Here is a 12,881-nt window from a genome sequence, read left to right as displayed (position 1 = left end):
GTACGTCTTGCACTATAGAAGTGGTCCTGTTGTACCAGTGCCTTCTGTGCCATTATGTTCTTGGTTAGTGTGTTAATAGTTGATGTGTCACAGAGACACATCAACTATTAATGTGCTCATTTAGTGTGCTTGGCAAGCAGTTGTGAGTAACTGAATCTGATTATGGCTGCACATTTTTGGGTGATGTTCTTTTTGTCTTAGAATACAGAACAGAAAAAAACAACAACAAACACGTAACGTTTGCAGAATGGGTATTTCAAAAAAAATTAACATACAGAATTATTACAAAATTGCTGTGGAAATAATTTTGTGTTTGCCTGTGTGATCTTCTTGATGGGTACAAAGATGCATTGAACAAGGTTTTCAGTATAGCGGTTTCTAAAGTGATGCATCGAGGGGATTGTGCTTGATTTTTCTTAGACTTCATAGTTTCCTCATATTGCATTTTGAAGCTACTTAATTCAGGGATTCCCCAAGGAAATTGTTTAGCAGAGGTGGTAAACCACGCAGATCCAGACGCATATTATCTTGTTATCTTTTTAGTTAGTAAATAACAGCCTAAACAATAGCCAGACTCAATATATGGAATTTGCCATGTGAAATAGTACCTTGGCTGTTTTCCCTAAAGCTTAATGTCTTACTTTATGAATGTGTATACATTTTTTATTTGTGGAAGTGGTCTTTAGTTCAGGCAAGGTGGCCCGTCTCTGTTTTGAAACCCTGTAATTTAGCTGTCATCATCTTTTTTTAAACCTGGAAAGTTCTACAGAGTGAAAGACCAACATAACCTTCATCTTAATAGCTCAAGAGGAATTTATTACTCGTAAAAGTGCACTAATGTTTATGTCATGGCGATTTCTTCATCCATTTTGAATTTTCTTTTGTTCATTTTGTTAAACTTTTTTAACTTGAAAATATACTTCATGTTTTAATTTGGTAGACTTCTATTTTTTTAGAAGCCTAAAAATCAGTTCAGTTTACTATCAAATAATACAACGGAACTCTTGGTGACAAGCTGAAACTAGGAATGTATGGCATTTTTGCTAAAAAATTACTTTTTTTGTCAATCGACTAATTGATTATTCGACCAATCGTATTTTGGACTGTTAGTTGGACAAAACAAGAAATTTGAAGATGTCACCTTGGCCTTTGGCATTTTATAGACAAATTCATCAGAACAATAATTGACGGATTAATGGTATGGTTTGTTGCAGACTTAGATAACATAACAATGGCAGCAGTTGTGTGTCTTTGAATAATTCTCAGAATACAAAGCATCCAAGTTTAAAACATCTTTAATGATGCAAACATGCTCTAGTGTGGCTGTTTGTAACACCATAGTGTTTCTGTATGTCACAGCTCCAAAAACATCTCAAAGGCTGCAGCAGAACACTGCACACCGATTGAAGGAAACACTTTAATCATTTAGTGTTTTCATATCAAACATCCCTTGTTCCTTCTACTGCTTGTATTGACTGGTCACAGTTACTGAGGGGGATCTTGGCTTCATGCGCAGCTCGTCTGAATTCAAAAGCTGCGGAATTGATTCCATTTACTATTCAAATGATGTTGTGTAAAGAATCCAGATTGTGATGTTTAATACAATCAGCCCTAATTCTGAATAGTGAATTGCATATTTGGAGTTTAATATTAAAAACAAATACATAAACATAGCTTGGTAAGTAAAAAGCAGATAGAATAGAATATTTCTAAACCATAAAAATAATAATAAGTAATAAACATTTTAAAACCTTTTCTAAAATTGATAACATTGCATTTTGGAGTAAAACCGTCAATTTGTTCCACCCGCTCTGCAGCTGCTGTTCTCTCCCAAGGTGAATTGAAAGTCAGAGCCCAGCCGGTGAGTCTGAGGCACAGAGGGATGCAGGCAAGGCGAAGACACAGCAAGGTTCAAATAATGTCAAGTGCTGAGGGATGATCCTGATGCAAGACAAACTGAATGAACTGAAATTGGGGGCCCCTCAGAGATAAGGTCAGCAGATAAAGAGCACGAGTATGAGATATTATTCTCGTCGCATCAAGCCGGCCACTGGATGATATTTGGGAGCCCACTAGTTACTGTAGGATTGGATTTAAGGGGCTGCTATGTCAGGAAGAGAGAATGGGATGAGTCATACACACAGGCTTCAGGCTGGGTCCTGTGATGCTTTCTCCCATACAACATTCTGTCTGTTACACACCAAAAAAAACCCTGCTAAAAACCTGTCAACCTGCTGATTCATGAAATACTTGTCTTCATATCAAAACAACCACTGACCAACGTAATTTCTGCCATTTTCTTTGACAATTTGTGGTATTTTTTAGGATTAGGAGGTCCTCTGCTTACAGTTATTTATGCATTAAAGTAATTAATGGTAAATCAATGAGAAAAAAAAAAAATATATATATATATATATATATATATATATATATTTACACACACACACACACACACAAGGTACACCTTGCTAGTACCAGGTTGGACCCCCTTTTGCTGTCAGAAGTGCCATAATTCTTCGTGGCATAGATTCAACAAGGTGCTGGAAACATTCCTCAGAGATTTTGGTCCATATTGACATGATAGCATCACGCCGTTGCTGCAGATTTGTCGGCTGCACATCCATGATGCGAATCTCCCGTTCCACCACATCCCATATGTGCTATATTAGGAAATTGAGACTCATCGTACCAGGCAACATTTTTCTAATCTCCTGTTGTTCAATTTTGGTGAGTCCGTGCCACTTATAGCCTCAGTTTCCTGTTCTTAGATGACAGGAGTGGCACCTGGTGTGGTCTTCTGCTGCCCAGCTGCTTCAAGGTTCGACGCTTTCAGAGATGCTCTTCTACATACCTTGGTTGTTACGCGTGGTTATTTGAGTTACTGTTGCCTTTCTATCAGCTTGAACCAGTCTGGCCATTCTCCTCTGACCTCTGCCATCAACAAAGCATTTTCGCCCAGGCAACTGCTGCTCACTGGATATTTTCTCTTTTTCGGACCTTCTCTGTAAACCCTAGAGATGGTTGTGTGTGAAAATCCCAGTAGATCAGCAGTTTCTGAAATATGCAAACCAGCCCGTCTGGCACCAACAACCATGCCACGTTCAAAGTCACTTAAATCACCTTTCTTTCCCATTCTGATGCTTGGTTTGAACTTAGCAGATCGTCTTGACCATGTCTACATGCCTAAATGCATTGAGTTGCCACCACGTGATTGGCTGAACAGGTGTACCTAATACAATGGCCAGTGAGTGTGTGTGTGTGTGTGTGTGTGTGTCTGTGTATATACTATTTATTTTGACAGGAACAGTGCTTATTGATCAACAGAGAAAAAATGTTAATTAGTTAGCCTAACAGGCACATTTCATCTGTTGTACCTTGCCAGATGGTACCATCTATTGCCAGATTATATCTTGCCTTATAAAATTCATATACACAACATAGTAAATATGCACAAAATTGTACAGCACACATCCACCAATAAGGACAGAAATAACAGAAATATCTTCTCTTTTACAAGACATTTAGTTTTTTCACCTTGCAAAACATGAGCTACACATTTGGTTGGCGTAAATCTTTGTCATTGTCCACCCCAAAATAATTCAACCCAGCTCTTTTACTAACACATTTAATGACATTTAGATCTCTCTAAATATTTATTTTATTTCTGACACTGATTACAGATCCAAATTGGGCCTATTATCAAATATGTAGATCTGAAACAATTAAACGATTAAAATTCACTGGTTTCGGCTCTCATATGTGAAGATTTCCAGTTTTTTTCTGCTGTCTTTTATGATAGTAAACTGAACTGTCACCCTAGGCTCTAATAACTTGTGATGGTATAGTAAAGCCTGTTTTTATATATAACATGTAGTTAAAACCTTTTTTTTACTTACAACCTCAATAGACTGCAGGTATCATACTTAACCAAACTGAAATTATTTTGTGAAATTAAGTGAAAAGGAAAGCTGGAGTGAAATCTGAGACACCGAAACAATATTTGCTTAGAATTCTGAGGGGTTTTTGTTTTAAGCAGCAGATATTTATTACAGTGGCAGGATGGTCCACTGACTATCAGATAAGCGATCTCAGAAAAGCATAATTTCTTGTAATGATATCTTGTCGCTGTCTAAACTTTTTATTTTAGGGAGTCCTGTAATGGGAGTTTTTACTTATGTTGTTATTGTGTTTTATTCAAGAATGCAATTAAAATACAGTAAAAATACAATTTACAGGATCTCTTCTAGTGAAACTTCTCTGAGTAAGATTGTATTCATTGTATTCTGCTGTACAGTTGAAAATGAATTGTAGATGCCAACAAAACACTGGACAATTTACATACATGTCTTGATAGATGTTTTTTTTTTTTTTTTTTTTTTTTTTACAATTTTGGCAAATAGATAAGCATAATTTCATGGTCTTTTACTCTAAAAGTCAAGCTGACTGGTGAAATAATGCACAGCAAGTACCTGTTGAATTTCTGGACTCCTGGACAGCTACTTTGACTGAAGATGATAATAATAAAAATGAGTTTGCTGCCCTGCCTGGTAGCCGGTGAGGTCCAGGAGGTGACCCTGTGCTGTTGTGTCCCCAGAGCAGCGGGAGGTGGAGCAGGAGGAGGGCAGCGAGGGCCGAGAGGAGGGACAGGACTCACCGATCGCCTGCGGAGATGACATCCACCTCTATGACAACCAGATCAGCCCTGGGCCAGGTCAGTACACCGAGAGAGAGAGAGAGAGAGTTAAGAGTGAGAGAGAGACAGATAAAGAGTGAGAGGGCATTGGGGGTTAGAGTGTGTGGTGGGGATAAGGAGGGAGGAGAACAGCTGGATAAAGAGAATGAGGAAGAAAGAGTTAGGGAGAAAAGGAAAGATAAGGAGACAGGAGGAGAAACAATGCTGATGAGTGATAAGATAAAGGAAGAAAGATGGAAAATGATTGGGCAATGAGAGAGGAAAAGAGAGGATTTGTGTGGGGAAAAGGGAGACATATTTTTTCTGTCTTAAAAATGCTTATGTACCACAGAGTTGTTCAACTTTAAAGCACCTGAAAAGTTGGTTTCAAATATTAAAAGCTAAATCAAATTTGGTGAGTCAGAAAATGACTGTATATGTACAGTCACTTTTGGGGGGCTTTTATTTAAAGTAGTGTATTCAAGCTAAAGCATGGCTTTATATTTTTATATTCACAGTGGATCAAATGACTACTTGTATGTGAAAGTGAAGCAGCTAAAGAGCCAGATATTTTTTCAGGAGTGAAGACCAAAAACAGACCTGAAAGAGTTATTATTAGAATTAGATTCATTAGATTTATCTGCTTATGTTGCCAGGACGACCCCACTGTCAATCAAATCTGACAACCCAACAACTATGAAGACTCTGATTCTGAATCTTGTATTGTTCAGTTCTGATTGGTGGATGAAAATACTGTCCCTGACATCAAGTAGAGAATAGATGGAACACAAATAGTCCTGACACCACACTAAAAAAATTAAGTGTGTTCCTTGGCTTTACAGTCCATATTCTGAGTCAAATAGGCATCCACTACAGCACTTTCTTTTTTTGTGAAGTTAAACGATTTCTTTTATGAGCACAGAAAAAACTACAGTTCCCATGAAAATTTACAAGCACGGCAGGGCAGGTACTCATGTCATCAGCCATATCCCAAAACTCACCAAAGCTGTCTTCTAAAGTCACTTTTTTTTGTAATCTCTGAGTGTTCGCTCCTCTCTGTCCTGCTGTTATTACAGACATGTCTGAACTAACCCATTGACTAGACTAAGGGCTTTTTGGCGAGCCGGGACATCAACAATATTAGGTTAGTTTAAAAAAAAAAACTACTGTCCTTATCTAAACATATGAAGCAAGCCACACGACATACTATTGAGTAAAGCTCTGTTCCAAGGCTGGAATTTAGTTGTTAGCATCAATTAGATTTTGAGTGAGGTTTTCTTACTTGATCAGAACCCGAAAGTTCCAGTTACACTTTGGCTCTCTATAAAGAAATCATGTAAAATAGCCATTATCGTGCTGTGCCTGTCGAGCCTTCTCACTGCAACCTCTGACTTGATCTCATTTTAAATGGGAATTTGTGTAACAATCAGCTTGCCCAGATATGAAAAAAGGTTAAAACAAATTGGCTAGCTGCCTCACTGAATGCCTCTTCCAGTCAATAATCTTATCTGCTGTTCAACTGCGTGATCAATATCCCCATATTTTTCACTCCTTGCACTTCTGCCTTTTTGGAGATGTTTTATATCATAACATGAGGCACATTCTTCAAAGGCAGTGCGTGTCTGCAGTCATGGTAGATCTCCAAGGCATCATTCAAGAAGAAAGCAGAAAAATGGCCAGAAAATCCTCAAACAACTTTAAACAAATTTTTGTGGAGGTCTGGTGGGGTATGAGTCCATCTAGAGCCTGATGGCAGGTGTTGACTTGACAGACAGCTCCTCAGCTGCAGGTGCAGATGATTTTTGACCCCATCACCAGAAACCCCACGAGTCAACAGGTTACCGTTGCCACGACAACAGTCACAGGTGCACTACGGGGAGAGAAGGAAAGAGAGAGAGAGAGATGTGACAGGTGACCATGTCACTTGGGCTGATTCTCCATACATAGTAACACTTAAGGCATCTGACAAGAGAGCTGGAGTGGTGCAAGCTGGGAACAAGTCAGAGGAAGAAAACAATGGCGACAACTCTCTCAAGTTGGACAGGTGCTATGAATGTCAGGTCTAAAATAGGAGCGTAAAATACTAGAGTGGCATAGTCATAGCAGAACAGATTATACAGTCAATGACAGTGATGAGGTCATATTCCCACCTCTTTTTTGAAAATAGTATTTGGACCATACCACTTCTCCATTTTGTTTCAGTTTTTATACAAGTGTGACAGATGGATGGTGTTTGGACCTTTGGGTCAGGATGTAAAACTATAATATAAGACCAAAAATCTAAGACTTTACAACTTCTGATAATAAATCAGTGGTCACATCTTTATTCTTAAGCCAGCTCTGTGCTTGTTCATTGAAGGTTTCCAGAACCTCCGGAGTTTACGAATTGTTTTGGTTATAACTGGGTTTAGGATTTTCCCTATTGACTTTTGTACTGTAGTATCATTTCATATATAGATGGAAATGTCATGTGTTTATTATACACCTATTGACTTGAATATATATAGTGACAAATGTGGCACTACTGTTTTGCTAGATCAAAAAATATAATCTGTCTAGCATTACTGAACAAAGAATATGTAATTTTATATTGAAATATGAAATGTCTGTTGTTTTCTAACACTTATATACTTACTACTTTATACCACCTGTCGTAAAGCCAATCTAGTTGAGAAAATAGATTGCGTATAGTAGAGAGAGAGAGAGAGAAGTCAAGATGGCGGGATGTACACAATGTAATGCAACTATGCCAGCTACCGAGATGTGGTAATACTTTGTTGTGTAGCCTGTTGAAGTAAACACTGTTTGTAAGTATTCCTGCGTTCGCTTATTCTCCAGTTCACGCAACAATATCAATACTACATTTTCTGGAAGATCTAATAAGGAACTGTTTAGGGCTAAAAAAACACATGGGAATGTTGCAAATGTTTTTATCTAATCCTGTGAATTTGTCTTCACCATCAGAATAAAGGAATATATTATGACTGCTTCAAAAACACGAGACAGAAAATAGGTTTTGTCAATTGTAACATCAGTAGTAAATGATCCATTCACACTAAAACACTTGTATACTTGTATGTGAAAGGGGGGTATAGGGAAATGTGCCATGTTTTGTTGTTTGTTTGTTTTTTAGGTTTTTAGTGCAGTTGAAGCATTCCATAGGATAAAATTTCAATCCTGAAAAAACGTACTTGAAAAAACAAGAAACTTCATGACAGTGATGCAAAAAACATTTTTAAATCCAAATATTAAGAGATACCACGGTATTAATGGTATGACACTAGATAAATTATCATTTCATGCTATTTAAATCGCCATATCACTCACCCCTAACCACTGATTCACACACCTGGCTTTAGTTTGAGCTGAACCCCTAAACCTGGTACTATTTTTACCACACTCCCATAATATGTTGAATTCTCACTTTTGTCATCAGGCAAAATTCTCACCCGCAGGTGCAGAGTGTTTGTCATGCCCAACAGTGTTTGTTCCCAGATTTTCAGTGCATTATTCATTGACAGCACAGCTGAATGTTGATTAGTGTGTTTTGTTTTTATTCCTGACACCCCCCCACCTAAAAAAAACCCCCAAAAAAACTAAATCTAGTTGTCACATACATTTGATCCCAGTGTCATTAGCTGTTTGCGTGCTGGTTTCTGCTTTTAATTTATGTCACAAATTATTATGATGTTTTATTATTCTACATAAGCAGGCCACTGTGGAATATGTCCACCATATCAAATCAATGAAAGACTCTGAACAGGACTTTTAATCACATCGTGTCTAGCTACATAAGCAGTGGTTTGGAAAAGCAAATAGCGTAGTGATTACATCAGACCCAGAGACAGCAGCTCTTACCTAAATCTAATTTCAAAAACATCTGTCTATTATAATTAATTAATTTTCTCTCCCTATATTTAACAGTGGCTTCTTTCATGAGGAAAATACAGCCATGTTTTGGATGCTTTTATAATTCTGGTCTCATGCCAGCCTGGTTTCTGGGACAGTATTCAATCTTGACCTTTATGATATCGTGCCTGTTGGATATTTAACTGCACCACACGAAAGATACGTTTTATAATGGCTTCCAACATTTGAGTTATTTAAAGAACATTTTTGATTTAATGTCCCAAATACGAGCTCAGCCTCAGTACTGCAGTAGTTTTCTTTTTACTACAGTCAGGTCAGGTCATTCTGTCTGAGTTCATATAGATAGAAACATTTTTTTTTTTTTACTTATCATGATTTCTATGTAGTGAATGTTACAAAAAAAATTTATTTCTTGAATCATCAAACTTAAGCTTTTCATTTCACCTCCTACAAATTGTACACGCATACAAAAAACAAAAACAGAGCTCCAACTTGCAGAGGCACATTTTAATAATAAAGTGGATTATAGTGGCAATGAATTTGTTTCTCAGAAACAACAGCAAAACACAGAAAATGAGGCAAGGTTTGTCACCACTGTCAGAATAAAGGAAAACTTAAAAACAACTTCAATAAGCTGAGAAAGAAAATGTGAATTGTAACATCAGCAATAAATGATCCATTCACATTCAAACACTTTGAAACAACTGCTGGCAATGTACCATGCATTTCTGGGTTCTATTTGCTTTTTTAGTTTTTTAGTGCAGTTATGTTTGTATGTTCAATAGGATAAAAAAGCTCTCAAAGTGCTGAATGTCAAGTTTTGGTGTCAGAACCATTTAGAACAAGATTTTCTCTAGACTAACTGTTTCTTTTAATGACTTTCAACAATAATTCAAGAGGAAATCCATTATGAACAGGAAAAGATACCAGTTTTACCCCAACAACAGGCACTTACTAAAGTTCATGTACAATAGATGAGGCGAATACATGTTCAGTGGTTTATTCAGCAATATTTTGACTTCAACTGGTCTTCATCAAGCCTGTCGGGAGTGTAGTGATCAAAGCAAAGTAAGCACAAGTGACCAAGCATGCCTTCAAATCGAGCTCATAATTCCCCATAAAGATGCATTTATATAGAGTAAAGAAGTCACCTCATTACTATATTAAACCATTGAGGGGGTATCTTTTTTAGCCATGCTAGCAGCTTGGCTCTAGGGATGGCAATGTTCGTCGGCCGGCCCGCCACTTTTGCACAGGCTGAAATATCTCTATTGGATGGATTGCCATGAAATTTTGTAAATACATTCATGGTCCCCAGAAGACGAAGCCTACTGAGTTTGGTGATCCCCTGACATTTCCTCTAGCGCCACCATGAAGTTTTGAGTTAAATGTCTGGACAAATACGGGATAAATTGCCACAAAATTTGGGACAGACATACTTGTTCCCCTCGGGATGAATTGTAATAGATCCCTTTATTGGCGATCCCTTCATCTTCAAATATTTTGGTTTATGACCAAATACCTGCAAAGTTAGTGACATTCCCATCGGCCTGTAGTTTGTTTTTAGTGCTAGTTAGCAAATGTTAGCATGCTAACAAACTAAACTGAGATGATGAACATGGTGAACATGTACCTACTAAATATTAGCATGTGAGCATTGTCATTGTTAACATGTTAGCAGGTGACATTAGCATTTAGCTCAAAGCACCGTCAACTCTTAGTCTTGTTTAGGGCTACAGCTATCGATTTATTTTAGTAATCAAGTATTCTGCTGATTATTCCATCAATTAATCAAGTAATCGGATAAGAAATACTTTTGCTTTATTAAAGAGCAATAATAAATATGCAAAAGAGAAAATAAGACAGTTCTCTTAAAATACAAAACTAATTATAATATATAGATAAATTATTTGAATCGATTTTTAGTAATCAAGTTACTCAAGGAATCGTCTTGTTAAGTCTTGTTATCTAATACATTGTCTCATTTTTCTATTATCTGCGTGATTTGTTATTGGTTATTGATAGATTACACTCTTTCCACACATACGCAGATGCTGGGGGTATCTGCAGATAGCTCACCATCTTTGTGTGAGGGCTAAAAAGTCAGTAATACATTCGGCTCAGTATTGGTGTATAAGTGGCATCAGGCAAAGATCAAACAAAGTGATTGATGGCAGTTATTCAAGTGAGTGTTGAAGATTAGAAATTAAAGCGTTTACAGAAAATGTTGTCAGCTGATAATACAAGGATGTTTGTCTCTTTTTTTTTTTTTTTATTGTTTTGACATAATCTTATCCATTCTTCACTCTTCAGAGAACTTTCTCATAAAGCTGTCAAATGCTCTCCATAAATAGAATTGATTTCATGATTATAATTCTGCCTGGGCTCAGTTCCATTTCAGTTCAATCAATTTGGCTGAAAACTGAAGTGGAAAAATCATGAGGAAGGGCAAGCGTCTCTCACACTGGAACCTGGAGGCTTTGACTAAGGTCATTGCTTGACCTTGATAAAACTGTGTGGGGTTTGTTTCATGAACATACAGTATACTGAGTGTAGCAAACTTAGATAAAATAAAGGCAAACATGTCCCTTTTTTATAATTTCATTTCATCATTTACCATTGAAGGAAATTAACTAGAGAACCTTTAGCATCTCTACAGCCTTCAGCCTTGCTGAAACTTAAGAAAAACTTAAGAAGGCAAAATTCCTGTGCCAAGTTCTTTTTAACTTTTACAGCAGAGAAATAGAAAGCATCCTTACTGGAAACATTACAAACTGGCATAGGATGTGCAACCCAGGACAGGTGGGCTCTGCAGCGAGTGATTAAAACCACCCAGAACATCATTGGTACACACCTACCGAGCATCAGTGATATCAGTGAGGTGCCTGCGCCGAGCCCAAAGCCACAGCCCCAGCCTGTTCACCCTACTGCCATCTGGCAAGCGATACAGAAGTATCTGCTATCGTACAACCAGACTACAGAGCATCTTCTTTCCTCAGGCTGTGAGACTCCTCAACTCCACCTCATCCCCCTCACTCCACCATAAATAAATGACATGGAACTTTTTGTTATGCTGGCACATTACCATACTACTATATTGTATAATATATGTATATAAGTAACTGTATACATTGTTTTTTATTTTTATTCAATTCTAATTTTAAATATTTATATATATGTTGTGTGTGTGTGTAGAGTGCAATTTCATTGTGCAGCCCAGTGTTGTAGAATGACAAATAAATGTACCTTTAAGTCTCTGGACATTGTTGGGCTGTCTTGGCTAATATGACTATTCAATGTCGCATGGAGGTCAGGGGCAATACCTGCAGAATGGCACACTGGGGTGGTAGTTGCCATTTTATATTAGAGAGTGTGCTCTAATTATCTGGGTATCACACTGCTCAACCTCACTCAAAAAGCTTATGACAGAATGTTGGAAAGGAGGCTCTGACTGACTGTCGAACTTCAGATCCAGTAGGAGCAAGGATTCCGTCCTGGTTGTGGAACAGTGGACAGTGGGAGTTTGCCCATCCAGCCTACATGTGTTTTTATGGATTTGGAGAAGGCTTACGCCTATGTCCCCCCGGCAGTCCTATGGGGGGGTACTGCAGGAATATAGGGCACCAGGGCCCAGTTGCTACGAGCCATCCGATCCTTATATAACCAGAGTGAGACCTGTGTCCATGTTCTTGGCAGGAAGTCTAACAGGTTTTCAGTGGGTGTTGGGCTCTGCCAGGGTTGTACGTTGTCCCTGATTCTGTTTGTGATTTTCATGGATAGGATCTCAAGGCTCAGCCAGGAGGAGGAGAGTGTCCAGTTTGGGGACTTCAGAAACTTTTCAGATGATATGGTTCTGTTGGCTTTATCAGACTGGTGTGGTTTGCAGTAGAGTGTGAAGCAGTCAAGATGAGAGTCAACACAGTCTGAGGCCGTGGCTTTCTGTCAGAAAATGGTGGATTGCTCTCTCCTGGCTGGGAATGAGTTGCTGCCACAAGTGATGGAGTTCAAGTATCTCAGATTCTTGTTCAACAGTAATGCAGGCAGATTGGTGCGACATTAACCGACCATCCAGGTGAAGATGGAGCTGAGTCGGAAAGCAAACCTTTTCGATTTACCAGTCAGTCAATCTACAGTGGTGTGCACAAGTGTGTTCTTCTTCAGCCATTCAGAGGTGGACTTGCTTGTGTGTTTTGGATCATTGTCCTGCTGCAGGACCCAAGTTCACTTCAGCTTGAGGTCACGAACAGATGGCGGACATTCTCCTTCAGGAGTTTTTGTTAGACAGCAGAATTCATGGTTCCATTTATCGCAGCAAGTCTTCCAGGTCCTGAAGCAGCAA

General features: G+C 38.2%; 1 protein-coding gene across 6 annotated transcripts in view; it reads left to right on the top strand.

Annotated features, from left to right (window-relative positions):
- slc4a11 (solute carrier family 4 member 11) overlaps positions 1 to 12,881 on the top strand; it is a 107,939-nt gene that overhangs the window by 45,316 nt on the left and 49,742 nt on the right. For 4 of the 6 annotated variants that reach the window (XM_044167644.1, XM_044167646.1, XM_044167645.1 and 1 more), the window contains exon 3: positions 4,595 to 4,711. In XM_044167644.1, coding sequence (XP_044023579.1) covers positions 4,595 to 4,711 — 117 coding nt within the window. The remainder of the gene's footprint in view (positions 1 to 4,594; positions 4,712 to 12,881) is intronic. The other 2 variants (XM_044167650.1, XM_044167649.1) reach the window with 1 other exon arrangement.

The sequence above is a fragment of the Siniperca chuatsi genome, linkage group LG15 (genome assembly GCF_020085105.1).
Source record: "Siniperca chuatsi isolate FFG_IHB_CAS linkage group LG15, ASM2008510v1, whole genome shotgun sequence".
NCBI lineage: Eukaryota > Metazoa > Chordata > Actinopteri > Centrarchiformes > Sinipercidae > Siniperca > Siniperca chuatsi.
The sequence above is the reverse complement of the archived record's forward strand: the minus strand, read 5'-3'. Positions and strand labels throughout refer to the sequence as shown.